At 42.1% G+C, this 23,841-nt stretch overlaps 1 protein-coding gene across 3 annotated transcripts in view; it reads right to left on the bottom strand.

Moving 5' to 3' along the window:
- PTPRZ1 (protein tyrosine phosphatase receptor type Z1) overlaps positions 1-23,841 on the bottom strand; it is a 550,052-nt gene that overhangs the window by 286,240 nt on the left and 239,971 nt on the right. For all 3 annotated transcript variants that reach the window (XM_085654180.1, XM_085654181.1, XM_085654182.1), the window contains exon 3: positions 5,241-5,420. In XM_085654180.1, the coding sequence (XP_085510306.1) occupies positions 5,241-5,420 (180 nt within the window). The remainder of the gene's footprint in view (positions 1-5,240; positions 5,421-23,841) is intronic.

Genomic DNA, 23,841 nt, shown 5'->3' with positions numbered 1-23,841 from the left:
TTGGACAGTATATTGGGGATGACGTCACAAATGTGCATACCTAGTTGGGCACAAAAGTTCATCTTTTGCACTTCTTTCCTGGCTATGCAAAGGGCACAGACATTGATCGAGGAACTGGGCTAACAGTAGGGTTATCAGATTCAAGAGCTGCTGACAAAAGAGGAAGGATTGGGGTCCAGGATCCCAAAATCTAAGAAAGACCCGATGAGTAGGGGAAAATGGATAGTTTTTTGTGAAGAAAGTAACATTACTGCTTGTTGTGGTGGTGCTCAGTAAGGAAGTTCCAGGTTTTAGGAAAGATAAATGGTTCCCTTATTTAAGGGAGGGTGTCCCCTCTCAACATTTACCTGTGTTATAGAGGCTGCGTTGATCTCCTATATGGTTTGGAAAGGAAAATATAGCAGACATTGCTGTAGCATCAAGGAGATTGGAAGTGGAGGTGGATCTGGAGATGAGTGTTATAATCTTTGAAGAAGCCCCATGCCTGCTTGGGGGTGGACAAGTGTTGGCTGGGATTTAAGTGGCCCCCCGTGGCATTCAATGGTCGGTTGTCTATTTAATGTATGTTTTGACACCTGTAATAGTTGGATATATTTGTACAGTATGTAATCTGTCACTTCTAGACTAAGGCATTCAAAAAGCAATCTCGACAAACACACCTTTTTATACTGTAGCAAACACTTAAATCTGGTTCTTGTTTTTTATGAATATTTAAACTGTGGAACAATCTGTACTATACAGTTCTACTTTGAGTGTCAGCACCTCCTTTCCTTTTCCTTGTATATTTGGAGGCATTTTCAAAATATATTACACAAAATCTTTCAAATTCTCCCGTTAACTTTACTGTATCTAAAAGACATCACCTATAAATTGCAACCTTTCAGAAACTGGGGTGCCGAAGTGCCCTTGGGGTAATTTACCATTGAAGTGTTGGGTCCATCATTTACCATGACATTTCACTACTGTCAGGCCTATCTCTTCCATACGATAAAATTAGGATTGCCTTATTACATTTTATAAGTGTAATTCTCACTTGCGAAGCGATAGACCTTTTGAGTTTGGTGTCTCTGCAATCACAATTTAAAATCCAAATTTATTGTGAAGTTGGATTTTAAAGTGCAATGCTAAAAATGACACTTTTAGAAAGTTGGCATTTCCTTACTTTAGACAATTGGTGCTGGCTGTCTCTGATCACATGTCTGGGATTAGTGACAGTTAGGCTTTGTGTATTACCCCTAGACATCCACACACAGTTGGGACTTGATGGGCCATTGTGGCAGGATAGTAGGCAGAAGTTGGACCCATCCTCACTTAAGCCTGAATAGACTGTGCCCTGTCCCCCACACAGAGGGCTACATATCCCCCTGTAGTGAGACTTGAGCCAGGGCATGTCTTTGAATTTCCCCCCTACTTCAAAGGCACAACTGGGTAGAAGTACTGGACCTCTGGAACCACCACTTCAGTACACTTCTGGACTTGTGAAAACTGCCAGGAAGAAGGACTGTCAATCTGCTGGACTGCTGCTTTGCTGGACTTCTGCTTTGCTGTGCTGACCTGCTGGTCTGTTGCCCACCTGAGGGAGAAGGACTGGACGAGCAATACTTCAACCCAGAGTAACTCAAAAGGCTAGCTGGCTGGCCCCCTGAACGGAAGTCTCAGGGATATAAAAGACTTCACACCAACCTGCTTCTGCATCTAGACCCTGCCATCTTTGAGTCTGCCCTGCCAAGTGGTGCTCCCCCTGTTCTGCACCCTTGCTCTGCTGAGCAACGCATCCCTGAACAGAACCGATGCATCTCCTTGGCTTAATGGCACATAGTCGAGCAGAACCAATGCATCGCTGCTGTTGCGTGGATTGGGCCCATCACAAAAAACACATAGCACCGCAGCCTCCCACATCTAGGACCAACACATCACCTTTGGAACCGCGGCTGTGCAATGTTCTACCCGGCACAAGTGCCTCACATTCCTTGTCGACAGCAGCCTTGATGATGATGTCAGATCTCCGTATTGCAGCTTCATTGCTCATCAGAACCAACGCATCACCTCTCCTGCGCATCGCATCCGTGACACTAGTGTTCACATCGCAAGCACCATCAACAGGATCCTTGATGATAATGCATCAGGACCTTGCACCACAGCCTCACCGCATTTCGTAACCGACGCATTGCTTAGGCTGCGCGACGCATCTTCAACAAGGATCCATGCAAGTGATTCACAATGAGGATTTTGGTGCAACGGGCCTCTTTGGGACCCTGTATTCAGCCCACGCTCCATCGCAGTTGGCCTGGATTTTTGAGTTTGTCCCGCGCTCCGGCGTGGACAGATATCCTAAATAGTACTTTTTGCTTCTAGGCATTATTTTTACCTAAACACTTCGAAAATCAATATCTCAAGCTCTACGTATTGGATTTTTGTCGTTTTGGTCTTGTTTTATTGATTAGTCAACTCTATTTGTCTACCCTGGTTTGTAATTTTTTGTCTGGTGTTTTCACTGTTTTACTGTTTTAAGTGTTGCACAAATACTTTTCACATTGCCTCTAAAGTTAAGCCTGACTGCTCTGTGCCAGTTTACCAGAGGGTGAGCACGGGCTAATTTAGGATTTGCCTGCTTCTTACCCTGACTAGGACTGTGGTTGCTTCTTGCCTAAGGATCATACCCAGTCAACCAACAGCCAATTTCTAACAGTATCCCTATCCTTTGGTCAGTAAAGCAGAGTGGAATGAAAGCCAAGTGAGAAGGTTTGGATCCCACTTTTATACAGATTTTCTAGACACGGATGTTGGTCCACTGTCTATAGTTCAGGGACCAGTTCGGAGTGGTTCCTTTTCACAACTTAATTTTCTTTCTGCAGTACAGACAATTCTTTGTGGAAGATGATGGCTCTCACAGCAGACAGTGGTGATGATGGCTCCATGCGGGGATAACCATAATGCGGATACAATGAGTGAGAAGCTCTGCTCATGATTGTCAACCTTCTCACATGTCACTCAAAGCAAGACAAAAGGCCCAGGCCATGCCAAGTAACTCTGAAAAATCTCTCCTCTTCATCTTTCTATAATGCTGAATACGAACTCATTCATTAAAAAAAAAATTGTCTTCCACTGTATGTTTCTTTCAAATTTATATATTTGAGCCTTTCTTTCTTTATCAGTTAAGTTACAAGTCGAAACTAAATGTTAGCCATTCTGATTTTTTTTTCTGAATTCCACAAAAATGATTTGCTTAACAAAGTCATTGTTAATTTATCTGTTTGGTCTTGTGTTGTGTCTATATTTTCTCTGCTTTTCTGTATTCCTCCTCCTGCGCCTCCTAGTTGATCCATGCCTCAAAGATGATGGGTTGATTTCTGAGGTGCTTTGCATATTCCTTTCCGAGTTGTCATCACTTGATCTAGTTTCAACTGATGATTTACTCTTTTCCATTACCCCTGTTTGTTTTTGACGTGTAGTAGGAATCTTCTTCTTAACAAAACCTGTCCACTTATACACAGTCTAATTTCTAATCATATTTGTGTTATATGCCTGTGGGTCATAGGCAAGCCCTGCAAATAAAACAGCAGCTCTTTTCTGGACAGAATCTGCTCTTCCTATGGAAACAAACAGCCAGTCACAGAAAAGGTAGGGTTTATAATCCAGCACATATTGAATAAATGCATATTAGATCGTATCTGATTGATGACTCAAGAAATTTCGAAAGAAATTGTAGAAATTGCTGAGGAACAGAATAGCAGGGGTCAATTTTCTAAAATGGATCTAAATAAAACAGAAGGAGACCCAGATATCATGCTAAAGAACTATAACTATAACTTTAAAAAATATGTATTAGGGAAATGAAAAACTAATATACATTAGTCCAGATCACAAGAAATGAGCTTCTTGGAGAACTCATGTCTCAACATGGTGCAATTTTCAAAACACCCACATCCGCTCCACACAGACCACCCAATGACTTCTAATTGCCCATTGACTTGTGTGTTACCTGCATTTGGTGCCCCTGCACCATCTCAATAGAGGCCTGCTACTTGGACCTTAAAGACAAATAAGACTGTTCTGCTTCCACCCTGCTAGTATTCTAAGGTGGCACAGACTAGCTCACATGTATTGGCCCTCCACCTAAGTGAGGTTCCCCAAAGACCTTCAGCCTCTAGATCAGAGACTCTCAAAGTAATTCCTTATTAGCAATAATGACTTTTATTCTGCAGCAGGTGGCTGATGAACATTCCAGGAGATTCTTAGATCAAACACAATTTTTCTATTACACACCTTGACTGTTTGTGTTCCTTTTTTATTCTCAGATGCCAGTTGGAAAAGTTAATCTTGCTTCTGCCTCATCTACTACTTTGTGGGCTGCATGCCAGCCACTGGGACCACTACTTGAACCATTCCTCATGCCTTCATTGGAGCTTGTCTGGAATGATGTATTCAACAACCAGATTGTGCCCTCTTTACTGGGCCAGGAGCCAGGCTGCTCAACTCACGCCTTGTAGACGTCCATAGACTCTTCTAGAGGATCTAACATGCCTAATGTACCTTGGCTTTATGGCATATCTCAAGGACTCTTTCTACATCTTTCTACAAGTGCCCCAACCATGATGAACAACAAACCTGAACAATAAGCACTGGATACACTGCTAGAATGCGGAATTAGTAATTTGGCATCTACACTCTTTACCACCCTTCTAAACTTACCTTTACCTCTCTATCTACGAAGACAGTGAATTCAACTTCTTTGCTTCTTATGCATGTGCTTCAGGTATTTTATTGTATCGTAGTGCAACCTGTTGTCTTCACTTTCAGGTGTTTGTGATCCCTTTGGATGCACTCAATTTCTCTGTAGGCACATTATCTCTGGTAGAATTTGTTCATCTAGAACCAAGGAGGGAAACCATTCAGAAACTCTCCAGGAGGCAATGTTCTGGTCCTTTCTCCATGACTCAGGATGCCTGTCCTTCACGAGGCCCAACCCAACTCCAAGAGGACCTATGTGTGGAGGTCTTCCATTGACCCTGAGAGCCCAGACATCTGCAAGCCCTGCTCTCTATGAAATACACCCCCTCACACCTATTGAAACATGCAAAGGATGATAGTGTTTTATAACATGCAGCAGTTGTTGTTCTCCCCACTGCTCTGCTTTCAGGCATTCCCTGAAAATTGTAAGGATTAACTCATTACACAGTAACAGGTCAGGGCATGAAGCTCATGAAAGTCTAGCACAGAGGACACAAACGTGCTCTTACCTGTCTTGCCAGTATTGCGTATGACTGTGTCTCCAGAAGATTCCTGGTCCCAGCCTTGAAAGTTTAGTTTTTTCAGATTCACACTCACTTGCGTAAGATCCTCATCAATGTTGATTGGAGACTGTTTGGCACCGTTGCATGCTGGGTATTTTTTCACCCAGTTTTTTTGGTTTAGTGTTCCTGCAAGAAAAAAAATATGCTGTTGGTATATGCATAATCTACATGAAAAATTAAATAAAATGGGCATGATTGAACAGTGGTCCACAGTAAAAACCTGTGCTAGCTGATAAGCAATGTTAGAAGTGTATGCACGCCTCTGGGAAATGCTAATGGTGAATATTAACAGAGCTTGGGCAATAATCTGGATATGTTACTTAACATATGGCATCAGAGAGCCTGATTTACCAAAGTAAATGGGTTAGACATGGAAACATTTCCATCATCACAGGGTAAAAAAGCATGATGCAACCAGGGAAACAATATCAGGGCTAGATTGCCATTTAACTATGTATTCAATTCTGTCTGTATGCTGGAGCTACTGGAAGTTAGTTTGTGAGGGCCAAGGGCTGCCATAGTGCCATCTAAAGAATCTCCAGCTCCCCAAAGTTTATAGTAACAGCCTCTGTGGGGGTAAGAGAAAGAGAGTGAGTAGATTGGAGTGGAGTGCATGAGTAAGTGGAGTGAGTAAATGGAGTGTGAGAGGGAGTGGAGTGGTGAAGTGAGTGGAGTGAGTGGAGTGTTCGAGTTAGTGCAGTGCATGAGTGAGTGGATTTAGGGAGTGGAGTGTGTGAGTGAGTGGAGTGGTGTGGAGTGCAGTGCATGAGTGAATGGACTGTGTGAGTGGAGTGAGAGCATGGATTGCATGTGAGTGGAGTGGAATTCATTAATGAATGGACAGTGTAAGTGGAATGAGTGAGTGGAGAGTATGAGTGCAGGAGTGAGTGGTGAATGAGTGAGTGAGTGAGTGAGTGGAGTGAGTGCAGTACCTGAGTGAGTGTCTGAAATGAGTGGAGTGCATAGGTGAGTGAAGTGTGTGTGTGTGTGAATGCAGTGTGCAAGTGTATTGAGTGTGTGAGTGAGTGGCATGCATGAGTGAGTGGTGTACATAAATGATTGAGGTGAGTGGAGCGTGTGAGTGGATTAAGTGTGTGAGCAGGAAAGGACATTTTACACGGTATAAACTGTAAAGGGCAGGAGCACAAAGAGACGTACAGAACCAATCAAACGTTAGAGGGTGCAAATAGAATCTTACAATCAGGAAGATATAACAGGGCACAAACTATAAACCACCAATCGGGAAATGTTACAGAGTTATTGTAAATGTGTTTTTAAAGCCCATACGACCCCTGATCCTAACGAGGCAAACCACAGTGACACACAACATCACAGGGTGCAAGCTGTAGTATAAAACCAACCAAACATCAAAGGCTGCAAGCAACAGAATACAGCCAGGGAATCACCATAGGGTACACATTGTAGCAAACAACAACAAAAACATTACAGTCCATGACTAGTAGCACATAGGCAGAAAATTATTTTTGAGTACAAACAATACACGACCATCAGTGTCATCTTAATGATTTGTGGTGCCCCCGGAGCAATACCTATTTTGTGGCCCCCTGTTTAGAAAAACTTTGAATTTTCCCATTTTATGCTAATTCAAGTTAGTGTGATGCCAAACAATATTGAATTATACATCAAACTTTCAGAAACGGGGTCACACATAAACAGGAAAAATATGTCTTGCCGGATTCTTGAGTGTAGAGGCTCAGAGGCAGAGGTAGAGGCAGGCAGACAGACGCAGAGACAATGAGACAGTGACACTGACAAAGGTGAGCTAGAGAGAGAGAGAGAGAGAGAGAGAGAGAGAGAGAGAGAGAGAGAGAGAGAGAGAGAGAGATCACTTTCCCTAGGGACCCTTGGAAGGTCGGGGCCCTGAGCAATTGCCTCTATGCCTTACAAGGTCTCTGACAAGCAATAATTCACTACCAGGGAAAGATAACACTATACTAAAAGCAATAACTAATCCAGTACCACACAACAAGAAAAGTAACACTGGTTACAAACAACTGTATAAAGCCAGGAAAACAGTCGTGGGTACAAAGAGCAGTACACATCCAAGTAGCCAATAGACTGACACAACTTGTTACAAACAAGAATGCCCTTCCTGGAGACATCACAGGGAACAAACTGTAGTGCAGGATTTAGGAAACAGGACAGGGGTCAAACAGTAATACAAAACCAGGGAAATAGCACATGGTATGAACACTAGTACAGGGCCAAGGAATCATAAGTGTGCTAAAAGCACTGAACACACAGGGAAGCATTGGGGGTACAAGCAAAAATTAAAAACCCATGAAACAATAATAGTGCACCGCTAGGGCTACTGTACAGGACACGGGCTGCAGTACACAAGCAAATAAATATTGCAGGGTACAAACAGAAGTACAGAACCTGGGAAGCCTGAAAGTGGACAACAATAGTGCACAACCAGACAACATAATGTGTGAACCGCAATACTAGTACACAACTTGGTGAACAACACTATTACTCACCAGAAAAACATCATATGGCACAAAAAGTAGTCTACAAGGAGATAATTGTCACAGAATACAAACTATGTTACAAAACTCAGGAACCATCACATGGTAAGAAATATAGTACAGAACCATGGAAACCTTACAGGGTACATATAGTGGTAAGCATCCAGAAGTGCATTACAGGATACAAACAGCAGCGAACCGCTTCAGTGAAAAATCAGTGGGTTCAAACTGCTTTAAGCAACCAGTGAAACATTACAGGACACAAACATACCCAGCCAGGTAAATAACAGCAGTACACAACCAGAGAAATATCAGAGTACATGCTGCAGTGCACAGACAAGTACATATTACAGTGTACGAAAACAATCAGGGAAAGATTACAAGGTACAAACTGAATGCAGGAGTACAAACAGTATAATACAACCAGTAAAACATAACAGTATAGCAACGCACAACCAGGAAAATATTACAGTGTGGAAAGAGCAGTACTCAACAATGGAAACATTAAATGATACAAACAATGGTACATAACCAGGGAGACAATACAGGGTACGAACAGAAATAGCACTATCCAATGCAACCCAACAAACAACAGAAGAGCACAGTAAAAATATCAAATCGTACAAAGTGTAGTGCACAACTAGACAATCATCAAACTGGATAAACTATAATACAGAACTGGAGAACGATCACATGGTAACAACTGCAGTATACAGCCAGGGAAACCTTACAGGATAGAAACAGTATTATACGACAAGGGAAATATTAAAGGTTACATACAGAAACACAATGAGGGACGCATCGCATGCCACGAAATGTAGTACACACCGAGGGAAACAGCAAGAGGCATGTTCAAAGGTTCAAAATCAGAGAAACATTACTTGCTACAAACAGAAGTACATAACCCGAAAAGCATGACAAACGGAAGTATACAAGGAAACCTTTGCAGGTTATGAACAGCAATGAATAATCTATTAAACAGTACAGTTTACAAACAGCAGTAAACTATCAGAGAAACATTATAGGATACAAAAACAAAACACAACCCGGGAAACAACAGTAGTCCAAAATCAGAGAAATATCAGATGCTACAAAAGGTAGTACAGATCTAGGAAAATATCAGTGGGTGCAAACTAGAGCAAAACCAGGAAATCATCACAGGGCACCAACTGAAGCACACAATCGGGAAACCTTATAGGTTAGAAACAGTATTTAACCACCAGGGATGCATGCAAGAGAGAATACAAACAGTAGTACAGCGCCACTGGAACAGCACAGTACAAAGTACAGTACAAACCCAGGGTAAATTACAGAGTATAAGCAGATGAACACTGCCTCGGAAACATTAAAAGGTACTTTTGAAGGACACAACCAGGGAAACAATACAGGGTAGAAACAGCATCAAAAAGCCAGGAAAATATTACAGAGTAAGAAGAGAAATACACAACCCAAGAAACGTCAGTATTACACGGATATTAGAACATCACTGGATGCAACAACAACAACACATAAGCAGATAAAATAACCCATAAAACAACAGTTTTAGACAAACAGGCAATCATTACAGTGTATAAACTGTATTTCGTAGTAGTAGAAACAACACAAAGGACACATTGCAATACACAATCAAGGTAGCATTACAGGATCCCAAATGGAGGTCCCAATCAGGGAAAGGTTACAGGATACAAATGCTATGACATAACAGGGACCAATCACAGGGTGCGAGTTGCAGTGCAGAACCCATGAAAGATTTCTACCCACAGACCCAACAGAGATGCTCATGTTCGACCTCCCCGGTTATTAAAACTGGGAAGCACATTTCAGCTTGAAATGATCATCACGAGACTCAGCTCTGCGTTATTACATCCTTACAGAAATAAACATTTTAATACATACAGGATCTGACGTCAACTCAAGAAAAGAAGCCAATGCGTATTACAAAAAACCTTTCCAACCAAAGCAGTGCAAAGTTCCATGCCTGAAAACAGAATTGCTTTACATAGAGGAGTAATTAAATTAAAATTAATTTCATCCTCTGATACCCTCCGTTAACCCTAAATACTTAAATAAAATTAGCCCCTTTTCGCACCAACGAGTCAAAACAATTCGGAGCCATCGTGATTAACGATTTGTCCACCAGTGAAAACAGTATTCATGTTTAGCTGCTCAGGCAACACCAGGGCGGTTCTTGCAGCACCCCAAAGGGGCTTTTATTTCCACCTTTAACACATTGTTTCTTTTTCAGATTCTGACGTCTTATAGAGCTCATGTAAACGATCCAGTCCTTCCTATTCTGCTGGAGATTCAATTTAAACAAACCAGAAATAAATGTAAATGTGATGACAGTTGGAACCTAAAGGGAGCAGATGCATGTTCTGGCATAGATGCTGCCAGGCGAACTCATAAATCTACATTTCCGATCTTTTCAGACATTCATTGCATATGTCTTGATTATTATTGGCTAAGTTTTATTCAACATGGCATCAATTCTTAAAATAATTTATGGATGGCATTCGTAAATATAGAATTTCCAATTTCTAAAGTTATAGGAGCAGTTCTCTATTGTTTTTTTTTATTTTTCCTAAATACTGTTGCCAATATTTTAATAATTCAAAGGGGTAGCTAAGTGCCCCGTTTACTCTAAGACTCTCATGTGATGATGTCATCACATTTTTAAGAGCATAATGTTGTGAAATTATTTTATTCATTTAATTTTATGGTTTATAATTGCGTAGCGCTCCCACTTCCTTTCTGTCTTAAGAGTGTTTCTGCTATTTAGTCATTTCTTTGGAATTATTACCTGATGAAGGACTGACTACTGTAAGGGAGAGAAACGTCTGCTGGCCTGTGATATGAAGGGATACAATGCATGCTTTGGACGTTCCAAATCACTCTTCCTTTGTGATGCATAGTGAAGGGAGTGTATTCCTTTAGATATGAAGATTTGAACACATCAAATAATCAACATGTGGGAGTGTTCAACTCTATATTGATAGACTGCACACCCTGGAGGCACCAGCCCACTCCGACAGGGACCCCATGGATTAACTTTCAATGTTAGAAAAGTTTTTATAAATGGTGCATGAAGCTGTAAGACATAGGCCTTTCCACTTCCACACACCAATTGTGACGTCACAGGTAATCAAGTGCAATATTCTACCCAAATATCTTATGCCCTCCTCTACTTGATGTGTAAGGTTTACTTACTTCTGCATATATCACAGTGGAGAAGTTGGTTTTATAATATTGGAGAGTAAGTGTGAATCTTTTCCAAAGACAAGGAGGTGCTTTTACTTGAGGAGCTGGAGTCAGGAGAGTGCACTCCAAATATTGTGTGATGTTGTTCTTGTGAAGGCAAATTAAATAATAGTGCACAGAGACAGACAGAACTGCAAATGTTTGTCAATACTCCCAGAGTTACGAATTTGTGTATCTAGCAATGTCATCTTTCATGGAAACATCCACTTTCCTTTTCCCAAACTACACTTCTGACCAGGGCCGGACTGGCCGTAGCGGGCACTGGGCAATTCCCCGGTGGGCCGCACGGGTGGGGGCCGGTTTTGGGCCCCTTGGGGCCGTTTTTGTTACAGGGCAGTTTTTGCAGCATAGCTGCAAAATTAGCCCTGTAACAAAATCGACCGAAAACCGGCCCTGGCAAAGAGCTCAGCCGCACCCCCAGCCCCCCGAGGGGGGGGCGACTGAGATCTTTGCCAGGGCCGGTTTTGGTTCCCAGTCCGGCCCTGCTTCTGATCACAAAAAACACAGGTTACCTGATGAATTTGCCGTAGTAGCAAGTAGGCTGGATCATTATTCTGGGGTTCAAAATACTGGATTTGATTGAACAAAGAGACCTTTTTGTGAACTGGGGTCTTATTTACATGTGCAAACATTATACGTTTCAGTTCTGCAGTGGTTAGGGAGACTTCCTCCCACCTGGTCCTTATGGACACTGTTTACAATTCAGGACTTTCAATGGACAGCTGAATGTATTTTAGATGCTCTAGTCTTGTTTTGCTTCCATTCAACTAATTAGACAGATACACATGAAAACAGGTGAAGAGATTAGGGCTGTAAACAAGCTCTCTGATGAGCTGGTTTGAGGGGGTCACCCTAAGAGTGGTCAAAATATAAACATCAATGTTTCTGTTTGTGTTTAAACTTATATATTTTTATAAGCTAGCCTTTAGGTCCTCCTTGTAATGTATCACTCTTTTTATGACTGGGGTACTCTCCCATGCTTACGGGTGATTATGTATTCTGAAGTTTAGAAGTGGGTATTTAAAATGCATATTCTGTAAGTAGGCAACAAGTAAACAGCAATTCTTGCCAGTGAATTAATGCACTGTAGGGAACACCACATGCCCTTGGGCCCGATTGGGTTCAGCCTGGAAAAGCCTGCAATATTTAGAGAACCAGATAGATTCTCACTGGGGCCATCTTTAGGGTGGTGCAACCAGTGTGGCCGCACAGGGCACTGACCTGGAGGGGGGCATTGGCCTCAAGGGAGCTGCTGTGTATAGCAATAATATATGATTTAAAAGCACCTGCTGCAGAGTTCCATGTGTGTCCAGCTTTCAGGCAGAAATAAAAATGTAAAATACCATGAGCTGGCATCCCACCTTCTGCCCCATTTTTTCCAGAAAAAACAGTCTAGAGTACCTTTCACGTCCATTGTTCACACTAGTGTATCGATAAGAGAGGCTTCACATCTGAGGTAGTGCCAGCCCGCCTTGATGTATATCGAGTTGAAGTATTGGGAGTTTTACCATTGAGGCTTTCTAACTCTACACAAATCTTGAAAGAAGTGCCTCAAGTTCTTTCAAATAAGCCTTACTGATTTTTATAGGGACATTAGAAAAAAGAAATCAGGGGAAGCAATGCCCATTTATCCAATTGGTCCTTGATCTTCATTATCATCACCCGATAGTTTAATTGAAAAAGCTCAGATAGTGATTAGTTATATTTATCCCTAAATACCGAATCGGATTAAGAGAACAAGCCTACTGCTGAAGGGTAGAGGGGAGGTTACTTACAGAGGTATTAAATAGCAGGAGTTCTGTTTTGTTCTGGTTGATTTTATATCACCCGATCATTTAGTACTGCTCAAACGCTTCTAACATTTTTTGTATGGTCTGCTCTTCTGGTCTGAGGTATAGAATGATATAATCCGAAAATAATTTTAATTTTGACATCCCTGCTATTGGTGCCTCCAGCCCTGCATTTTCCCGAATCCTGGCTGCCAAGGGTTCTATAAAAAATGTAAATAAACTAGGGACAAAGGCCACCCCTGACGCGCCCCACTGTTTATATCGACCATCCCTGCTAGGTCTAAATTTACGAATACCTGCCTGAACCCCTTCATAAAGATTTCAGAGTATTGCAATAAATTGAGATGGAAAACCAAACCTATTTAAATCATAAAAAGGGTGTCCCAGTTTACTAGGTCAAAAGCTTTCTCCGCATCGACCATCATTAAGAATGCAGGAGTCTGGTTTACCTCAAGAGTCCAGTGCGTACACTAAAAAACTTGTATTGGCTGACATCGCTATCCCAGCCGCAAACCCAGTTTGATTGTTATGTATAACCGCCTGGTCTACAGGGGTAATTCTGTTTGCCCATACTTTCATTAAAATCTTATAGTCCACGTTCAGCGGACTGATTGGTCGGTATGAGTTCACATCTCCAGCATGTTTCCCCTTTTTTTTTAAACTAGCAACTGTTGATTCCTTAAAAGTCGACAGAGCCTCAACCCCTTTTTTTAATAAAAATTGACAAGCTCAATCAAGAGGGTGTAAGCTCAGTAGCAAATGTTTTTAAAACTATGCTGGAAGGCCGTCATTGCCACAGGCCTTCCCACATGACATGGAAGCAAGAGTCTGCTGAATCTCTACCGCTAATATATCTGCAAACATTTTCTCTGCCTGAGTATTTATCAATTGTGGCAGCCTGATGGACTGGAAATACTGGGCTGTACTTTCATTAGATACCAACTATTTACTTTCATACAGGTTTTCATAGACGTGTAAGAAAGCCTTTGCGGCTTTGTCCATATTACTAACTACTGCCCCAGTTTGTGGCTTCTACAACTCTGTAACTAGTGCAGCCTCCTGTTTAACCTGCGTTGACCAGGCTAGAAATGTACCATCCATCTAGCTCTTACCCTAAACCCACTGTTGGAATTCCCTTGAGCTATTAATCATCTCTAAAATAAAAACTTCCCCTCAATTCATTTTTAGCTTTAACCAGCTGCATGTCTTTTAATACTTGTGGCCCCTGGGTGCAATTCCGGGAAACAGCCTTTACAACACTGTCATTACATCGCGCTACTATTACAAAGTGGTCGTTACAACGACCGCGTTGTTAGTGCGCGATGCATTTACATCACAATTCATTACAATGACTTGCACTAGGGGGCGCTGAGGTATTGAAAATGAATTCCAACACCTTCCCTACTGTTGCGCCAACTGGAGTAGGAATAGTAATTAATACTATTCCTAAGTCCAGCGCACCCCCTAGTGCAAGTCGTGCTGTAAAAGCACGCAATGTAATACATCGCAATGTAATGAGCCATATTCTGCAATTCCTCTTCTGCAATGCTGCGTCAACTGCTGATGGAAGTTCAGCTATACATGTTGCCCGTTTTTGTTGCCCAGTTTTTAGCTTGTTAAGCCAGAAATTAAACCAAGATTTCAAACTTAATACCAATTCTAGAATTGGCAAGAAGGCTATGATCCATCTGCCACCTGGACTTCTCCCTTCTCCTTACCTCCAATTCAATTTCAATGCTCGCCAAAGAGTGGTCTGAAAAGCAATTTGCCCAGATAACAGAATCTACACATTTCAGGTAGCGTGAAATGAGGAAAAAGTATATGCAGGAAGCTGATTGAAAACGACGTGAGACGCAGGTATACTATGCGATTCTCAAATGGTCTCTGCACTAAGGATCAGTCAGCTGGTAATCCTGCTTCGTTACATCTAACACCTTTTTGGTATTTGACTTCAACAGTTTTTTAGTTTTGTTGGATGTATCCCAGACTAAATTTTGGATAAAATTAAAAACCCCCACTTGAATAATTGGGCCTACTGATACCCCAGCCATATATTTTTAATCTGCTTAATTGCGTTCGAATCGTCCACTAACAGGGCATAATAAATTACCAAATTCTGAGGGTTACCATTAACGCCTACTGTAAGCCTGATCCATCTGCCATTAGGGTCCCTACGTACATGAGTAACCACCCAGTCCACCCCTTTAGCCAGATAGATTGCTACCCCCACTTACCGCCAACCCCACTGAAGCAAAATAAGTCATCGAATAATGTTTAGGAATAAAAAGCTTTGAGAGTTGTTTTTAAAGTGAATCTCCTAAAGAAATAAGACTTGTGGGAAAAAAAGAGGTTAGTCATCTAATCAGCTTAGGTGTCTCAACAGTGATCATCAGCAGATGTCTGCAGTATCACAGGCTATTACAAGGTTTCCCAACAGAGAGCATCAGCACCAGCTTGCTGTATCACATACTTTTACTAGGTATCCCTAAGTGAACAGCACAAGCTTCCAATATCAGACGTTTTAACTAGGCATCCCAAGACTGAGCAGTACAAACCTGCAGTACCTACATAAATTACTAGGTGCTCAGAGACTAAAAAGAGCATCATCAATTTATTGCAAAGACAATGCTAAGGAACTGCAATATAATTTGGAAAATATTTAATAAATTAGTTAGTACTTATATTAGTGAGACTGGATACCCTTTTTCTATAGAAGTGCCATATTTGGGAAAGACTACAATGGCACTTAAAACCAGTAAAATAGAAGGACCATAGGGACTCAAACAATCTGTGAAACTAATGAAACACCACAGTGGCATATACAATCAGTGACATAGAAGAAGGACCTGTTACAACATGGGCCTCTTTGCACCCTGCGCCCCTCCTGACGGTTTTACTTGAGTCCCAGTTTATCGAATGGGTCACATGCTCCCCTTAACGGTAGGGCAAATGTTCGGCTAGGGGGTCAATGCACTCTACGGGCGCTTCCTCGCGGTGACTGGCCCACCGGTGTGATCTCTACAGGTCCTCGCCTTTTGGGGCCAGGATGGTGGACACTCTAGTCTTCCTTCTCCTTCCCAGAATTCCTGGGAAGGAGCTAATGTATAATCTTCCCAAAGCATCATGGAGACTGTTATTTGTTGCTCTTAGATCTTTTTCCGAATCCAAGATGGCGGCAGTAGTTGCTGATGTAACTTCCTGTTCAGGAAGTATATAAGGGGTAGGTATATCCTTTCCCTTGCGTTGCAACACTTCTCGCTCCTGCTGGCACGTTTCTGCATGCCTGTTGATTCTTCGCTCCGGCTGGTGTTTTTTCTTTGCTCCCATTTATTCTTCACTCCAGTTGGTGGCTACTCTTCTGTTAGTTCTTTGCTCCTGTCTGGTTCTTCTCCCCTTTCGGTGTCTTCCCTCTCACTAGTATTCTCGGTGGAACTTCTGTGTCCTGCTCCTGTTCGCTGGGCTCCACATTGCAGTCTTTGCCATCCGGAGCCTTACCATCTTCTCCAGAGGTTTTTTCCCCCCTCTGGGTTTTTCCTCTTGGGGCGCCTTCTGCAAAGCAGTATCTGCTTAGGCGCTAAATGTGTCGGGGGCATCATGGCTACCTGAAGGGTTGCACATATCTCTGGCAGACAAGAACGGTTAAGAATTGGACTTTAAGATCATCATGTTGCCCCAGATCTCAGATCAGAAGCTCCTTGCCTGTGAAGTCTGCCAGGACCAGGGAGAGAATACAGTTAACAACATTGAAGATGGACCACAATGGCACATGCCTTTGGCATAGAAAGACGACACCAGTGGCACAGTCAATTAGTGACATTAAAGAATGACGACAACCAGTGACACAGAAAAAGAAGAAAAATGGCAGATTACATTTTTGGGAGGGGCATTTTTACAATGAAGAGAAATTGACCGATCCAACCTATGGAAAGAATCACGAGTCCGAGAAACATAATGACACCACATACTTAAAAAGGTATATAAATGCTGGATAATATTTGACAGGTGTTAACTTTGAAGGCAACTGATTTGTCTGGTATTTTTTCCAGACAAAATATTGTTTTTTTTCTAGAAAAAATAAGATGAGACAGAACATTTACATACTCAGGGCATTATTTAGAGTTTGGTGAAGGGGATACTCTGTCACAAATGTGGCAGATATCCCATTCATTATAGCCTATTGCACATATAATATGGCGGACAGGATATCCGCCATACAGTAGACTTAAGTATTGTTGTCTATGAGGGGTAGAGCTGGAAAAAACTATTTAAATAAAATGGAGACTTTGCCAAGGAGCACTATGTATTTAACAGAAGCTGCACTGTCAAAAGCTGCAGCAACTTTCAATGCAAAATCAATAAAGGAGAAATACCATGTAATAATTAGAAAAATAGACAACATTGATATCACACAAGCTTGAGGTATGTCTGTTGAAAAATCTTAAAATTAGAAATAACTATGGATTAAAGATAACATCTTAACAACACTATAGTTTATTAATAGTTATAAGTTTTACACATAGGCAGCAGCGTCTACCAGAGGCTGTTCTCTTACACTACAAAAACACACAGGTGTCCATAAATTTCCAGCACAAATATAGTGGAAGAACACTCCCCAGCCACTTGTATTGGGTATAAAGGCACCTACCCGTAGCTTCTCTATTGCAACAGGAATTACCAGAAAATTTAGTCCGTGCCACCTTAAAAGGCACTGGTCTGGATCTTGTTACTTTTAAAATGCTCTGACATTTTGGTGATTAAATATTTTAGTTATATCTGTAACATTTTTGTTTCTCATAAAATCCAAAAACAAATTACATTAGGCTTGATTGCATTAAGAAATTTCAGATAGTATGGATGTAATGATGTAACCTTCATCTTCATATGAATAGCATGATATTGTCAAAGACGTTGGACTGCTGATCAATGATCTGCCAAGGATTATGGATCTGGCTCGGAAAGGACTATTTACATTCAAGGTCTCATTTAAAGTTTGTTTTTTGTCAGAAGTTTAAATGAGTATTGACATCTGCTATATTGGGTTATATTTACCATATGTGGTTGTAAATAATTTTCTAGGACAGAATACCAGATGGTTGTGCAGTGATGTAGATTGAGGTTTTATTCTTCCAATGCTCTTGAAGTTACCATTCGTGTTTCTTGACAAGGTTCACCCAATGTGTCCTTCACCCTATACATTCTGGTCAGCCTATGGCTTTTTCATGACTGACATTTTTTAAAAGATGATCATAGTTGGAATGTAAGTAATCTTCTAAATTTTAAATAAAGTCCAAACACAAAATTGTGAAGTCACGCTAGAGAAGCACTGGAAATATACTGTAGTTTAGAATAATTGGGAGGTTCAAAGAAGGTGGGCACACTGATTACCTATGACATATAAAACGTACAGTACATTTAACAAATGGATGTAAATGTGTAAAGCACATTGAAGCATAAGGCAAAGGTCCTTGAGTGGTCCTACTCCCATTCAACTCTTGGTAGCAATATTCCCCGGGAGAAAGATGATTCCATGGATTACGTGGTACTAGCAGAGTCAGTGCAATGTGCAAAACACAGCAAGGTGAATAAAACAGAAGAAGCTCAAAATTAGGAGATTACCCAATCCTTGGAGACACTATAGATAATCTCTTTGATTGGTCAAGATAGGACCCCGACAAAAAACACTTAGAAATCAATAAAAAATTTGAAAGGTATGGCTTCACACCCCTGCCCCCTGGGTGTCATGTTTAATTCATTGGCCACAAAAAGACAAATATTAAAAATCCCAGGAACCCTCACTAGCTGCTCAACCCCCTCCATAAAACTGGATGATAACCCAGACGCGCAGTGTGCCAAAGGCAAGCCCGTCTGCGCCCGTCCGCACAATGATCGCGCACAGCGCCGGCCACGCTGACAGATTTGAGAGAAGTAGAGAGTGGAATATATGCCTCTGTTACTCATGTGAACAACTTCAGGTAATAGGTAAGCAGGAAAGTAATATGGGTGTGCTCAAGCTTGAAGGAGAGGAGGATTCAGTCATAGGAGGGGATAAGCTTAAGTGTGGCCTAATTAAGGGCAGATCTCTGAAGCACCATTTGGAGATCCAATTATTACTGGAACTACATGACTTGGCTGCACTGTTTCTGACAGAAACATGGTTACGCCCGGATTCAGACTTTGAGTTAGGGCTGTTATGTCTACTGGGATACAAAGCTTTTCTTAGGCCCAGGAGCAATGGCAGAGGAGGTGGGGTTGGGTCAATTTTTAAAGACAAATGGAACTTCACCTCAATGGATATTGATAAGGTGGAGGGAATAGAATTACTGGGGTTCGCACTGAAGGATCACGACGGACAATTACTGACTGGAATTGTCTGCTACAGACCCCCAGGTCCAGGTAGTCATCAGCAGCAACAAGCACTGATTGATGTTTTTAGTAATATGGCACTTACTCATGCAAGATGGTTAATTTTAGGAGATTTCAATCTTTGGCCCAATGGAAGTTTAGACCCTGCTTTCAAAAACCTTGTCCAATCGTGAGAATCTGAACCTGCAACAGTGGGTAACAGACCCAACGCACAGGGGAGGACACGTTTTGGATTTCATTTTTTCTGCAGAAAATGTCATAGGAATAGAGGACATTCTGCCTGTAGACTGGTCCGATCACTACCTGATAAAGCTTTTGGTATATATACCTAGACGCAATATCTTTACTGGTACTAAAGGAAACAATTGTATAAGGAGGGACTGGAAGGGACTTTTGGAAAAAGTAAAACTATCCTCAATTTCCCCACTATGTCCTATGTTAGGTCCTTTAGACATAGACAAACAGGTAGATGAAAACTACACACTGTTCTGTGAACAAATAAGTAGTATACTAAACCAGGTTCCCCCTATGAAAAATGACAAAATACCACGTCGGCAGTCAGCCCCATGGTGTAATGAAAGGTTAAAAAACTTTAAAAAGGACTGCAGGCAGAACGGAAGTGGAGAAAAGAATATGCAGAGGAGGACAAAGTTGCCGAAAAAAAAGTAACCATAAAAAATAAATTACTATGACTAAAGTAGAAAATGATGCAGATATCATCTTGAAGGCCTCAAATAGTACTAAAACTGTTTTTAAAATAGTGAAGGACCTCTCCAATCCGGATTGCACAAAAAATAAGATCATTGCCACACAGGATCTTTGTGACAAGCTGTCAATCTTTTTTGTGGAGAAAATTAACAAGATCATTGATGGCCTTAGATTACGCGAGACAGATAAAGTGGAAGACCCTAGTAGCATTGATAAGGGCCCACCAACAATTCAGAAGAAGGTATGGTTAGATAGGGAACGAATGGCAACTCTGGATCATTTTGATGTACCTTCAGAAGAGGAATCCAGTAGGCTAGCCTTAAGTGTTTCCTCAGGCTCTCCATTGGATCCGCTACCCCATAGAATCTGGAAAGAATTAAAAACACTACTTTTTCCGCTGCTCAGACAGATCTGTGGACAGTCATTAAGTAGCGGGTCAGTACCAGCCTGTTGGAAACAAGCAATCTTAACACCGCTCATGAAGAAAGCTACAGTCGACCCCTTGAGTCCTAACAGCTATAGACCAATCTCACCCTTACCCTACCCTGTGAAGATCATTGAACGCCTGATCAGCAGGTCACTCTCGCATTTCTGAAATGTAAAAATAAGTTGGAGGATGTACAATTCGGGTTCCGGCTGGGACATGGACCTGAAACTGCCCTGGTGACCATATTGGATGAATTTCGAATGCGGGCAGACAAGGGTCAAGCAGTTATACTGATCCTTTTAGACCTGTCTGCCGCATTCGACACAGTAAACCATAAAATCCTCCTGATGAGACTGAACGAGGTTGGGGTGGAGGGCATGGCATTACAGTGGCTTCAATCATATTTGGCGAATAGGCAACAGGCGGTAGCGCTACCCCCATATCAATCAGATTTCATCAATATCCAGCACGGTGTTCCGCAGGGCTCAACAATAAGTCCGATGCTGTTTAATATTTACATGAGTCCTCTAATCACTATTATCAAATCCCACAATGTCAGCCTAGTGAATTAGGCGGATGACACTCAGCTCATCCTTGCGCTGGAGGGAGACCAATCAACATCTCTGGATAATTTCCATGCTTGTATGCAGGAAACTGTACGCTGGCTCAAAGATAACTCTGCAATTCAACGGGGAGAAAACAGATTGTTTGCTGTGCAACCAAGAAAATCTCATGCCGACAAATTTTTGGCCGTTGCCAGTGGACAAGCCACTAACACCGGTAAAGGCAGTACGCAATTTGGGAGTAGTAATTGATGATAGACTCAGCTTAGAAACCCAAGTTAACAAAACGGCTTGTATCAGTCTCTCCCTAATAAGGGTGTTAAGGAAGATCCTCCCAATGCTACCAGACACAACTAGGGCACAAATAGTCAGAAGTGTGGTTCTGAGTCGATTGGATTACTGCAACGCCTTGTTGCTGGAGGCCCTGCAGTATTTAATAGAGAGACTCCAGAGAAGTCAGACGATGGCGGGTAAGCTAGCCCTTAGGAAATCACGTAGATCATCAGCCTCTCTAGCCCTCAAGGAACTCCACTGGCTTCCCGTGAAACAGAGGATTCAGTTTAAGTCACTGTGTGTAGTCTTTAAGGCTCTTCATGGGATGCGGCCTAAACCATTGCAGCACAAGTTTAGCTGGTATATCCCTACCAGATGTTTGTGATCATCCTCAGCTAAACTAATAAAAGTACACAAATTTAAAAGAACTAAACTAGGAGAAAGTCTTCAGTGTTGCAGCCGCCAAGCTGTGGAATGCATTACTGAATAGCCTCAGACAAATAGAAGATCTTTTGCAATTTAGGAAAAAATTAAAGACCTGGCTTTTTCCTAATGGGGTTGCATAGGCCCATCTTTCTGCCATCAACTGCTTTTTATTACAATTTGGTGCATGTTTAAATTAGTACTCTTAGCGCCAGGATGCCCGTGGGCTGAAGAAGCGCTTTATAAATCTGACTAACATTGAACATTTGACTAAGGAGTACCTTTTCTTAATTGTGAGATGATTACAAGTGCAAGTGATGCGTAGCAATCGTCATCACTCCTGCACCTAGTAGGTCGACATGTTTATCACCAAAGGCATATCACTAAATACAAAGGACATCGATGGGCAGTACTTCCGAGGTTAGCCTGACTGTATGTACACAATTTTCAAACTAACTACATCTAGTCTTTGAACAATTCTTTTTCTGATCACATTGTGATCTAGCAAGGCCATACCTTTTAATTTTTTTTATTGATTTTTAAGTGTTTTTGATTATGGTCCTACATTGACCAATCAAAGAGATTATCAAGGTCTACAGGGTCTCCCAAGATTTGAGAATCTCCCGATTTGGACCTTCTTATGTCTCATTCTCCTTGCTGTGTTTTCTATTATGTAAAGGAGGATGCGAATGTATATAGTCCACATTTTCCTCTCTATCCCCTGATACCTCATGGAGATGGGGTGGCATTTGTTTAGGGTCAGTATAAGGTGCATCATACTTGCTAAGCAGTATCACAGATGTAGGATGTAAGAGACAGTAGGGTATTAAAAATTTACTTACCTCAAAACATTATTATATTCAAGCCACAGTCTGGAAGCAAAGTGGAAAGCCCACTAGAGTCATGAATGATGAAGAGATGGCACTGTACTTCTTCAATCATGGAAGGGGGCTTATCGAGGTGTACTCTGCATAGATGCAAATAGGTGTGATCTGTACGATTGAGTTCCTAATGCAGTTGATTATGAAAGGCACTGGACTGTGTGTCTATTGCCTTTGTATTTGTAACACCCACGGTAACCAAGAAGGCACCGTGTGTTATTTGTGCTTGCAATCCTACTGATGTAGAAGGAAGAAGTCAATGATAGATCCTGGAAAAAGCTGTTGCCCTCTTGGGTGTCGGGTTGGAAATATATCAGTAGGATGCCAGGCATGAATAGTTACAGCTGTAGTGGTGCCAATGTCATGTATGTCGAGTGGAAGTGTCAACTGGAAATGATACCTGACAAATATGCAATACAGAACTATTACACTACGTATGTAGATTTATAAGGAATATTTTGGGTTATGAAGTAAGTTGAATTACAAGGGAACAGAAAACATGCCATATTGAAACAAGCACATTTGATGATATGTGTTTAAAACTAGCATAACGTACACCAGACAGACTAAGCAGTAAATTAAACAGCTGGCAGGGTCAGATTGGGAAGGAGGCCAGTTGGGCATTGGGCAATGCGCCGATGCCTCACGGTCACCTTGAGGCCGGTATTATGGACTTCTGTAAACCAGCCCCAGAGACTTAATTTCTTCCCCAGTCACCGCCAGGCATCTGTAATGTGGCGCCAGAATCGTAGACACTCCCCTGCCACGCTGTAGAATGAGGCTGGGGTCTAGGTGTTGCTTTGGCCTTTGGGACATTCTCACCTCTGCACCATGCCTCATGTGGCTGCCCTACCAGAAGCAATGTTATGTCTTGCTGGGCCATAATGTTTAGGCCATGGTGGGTGTGAGGCGGTTGGTAGTATGCAGCTGCCTCGCTGGGGGGCTAGGTGAATTTGCACCATTGAGCCATTCTCACCTAAGTCCCCCTCGGGCAGCAGGGGCAGTGTGCTTTTCTCGACCCATCCCCTGCCAGGTCATCACCCTGAGGCTATAGTCAGCTGGGCAGGGGGCGAGTAAGAGAAGTGGTCTCTCTAGGGGCCAGATGTTGTCACCTTGAACACAATGTCTTTTGGGCCTTGTTGTGGAGGGGAGGGGGGTTGCTTAAAATTGGATGTGGTGTTGTGGTTAGAGCTGCCGACATTGGAACTAGGTTTGAGTCCCAGTGTCAGCACGACATCCTGTGATTCTGGGCCTGGAGCTCGCCAACCGTGCATAGTGCCAGAGGGGGCCAACAGGAGCTTGCCCCCCTTTGCAACGCAGGGGTTGCGCAGGCTATTGTTATGCCATTGCTGTTAGTCCCTTATGATTTATT

Source organism: Triturus cristatus, chromosome 4_1 (genome assembly GCF_964204655.1).
Source record: "Triturus cristatus chromosome 4_1, aTriCri1.1, whole genome shotgun sequence".
In the NCBI taxonomy this organism is placed as follows: domain Eukaryota; kingdom Metazoa; phylum Chordata; class Amphibia; order Caudata; family Salamandridae; genus Triturus; species Triturus cristatus.
Note: the sequence above shows the minus strand (reverse complement) of the source record. Positions and strands in the feature narration are given on the sequence as shown.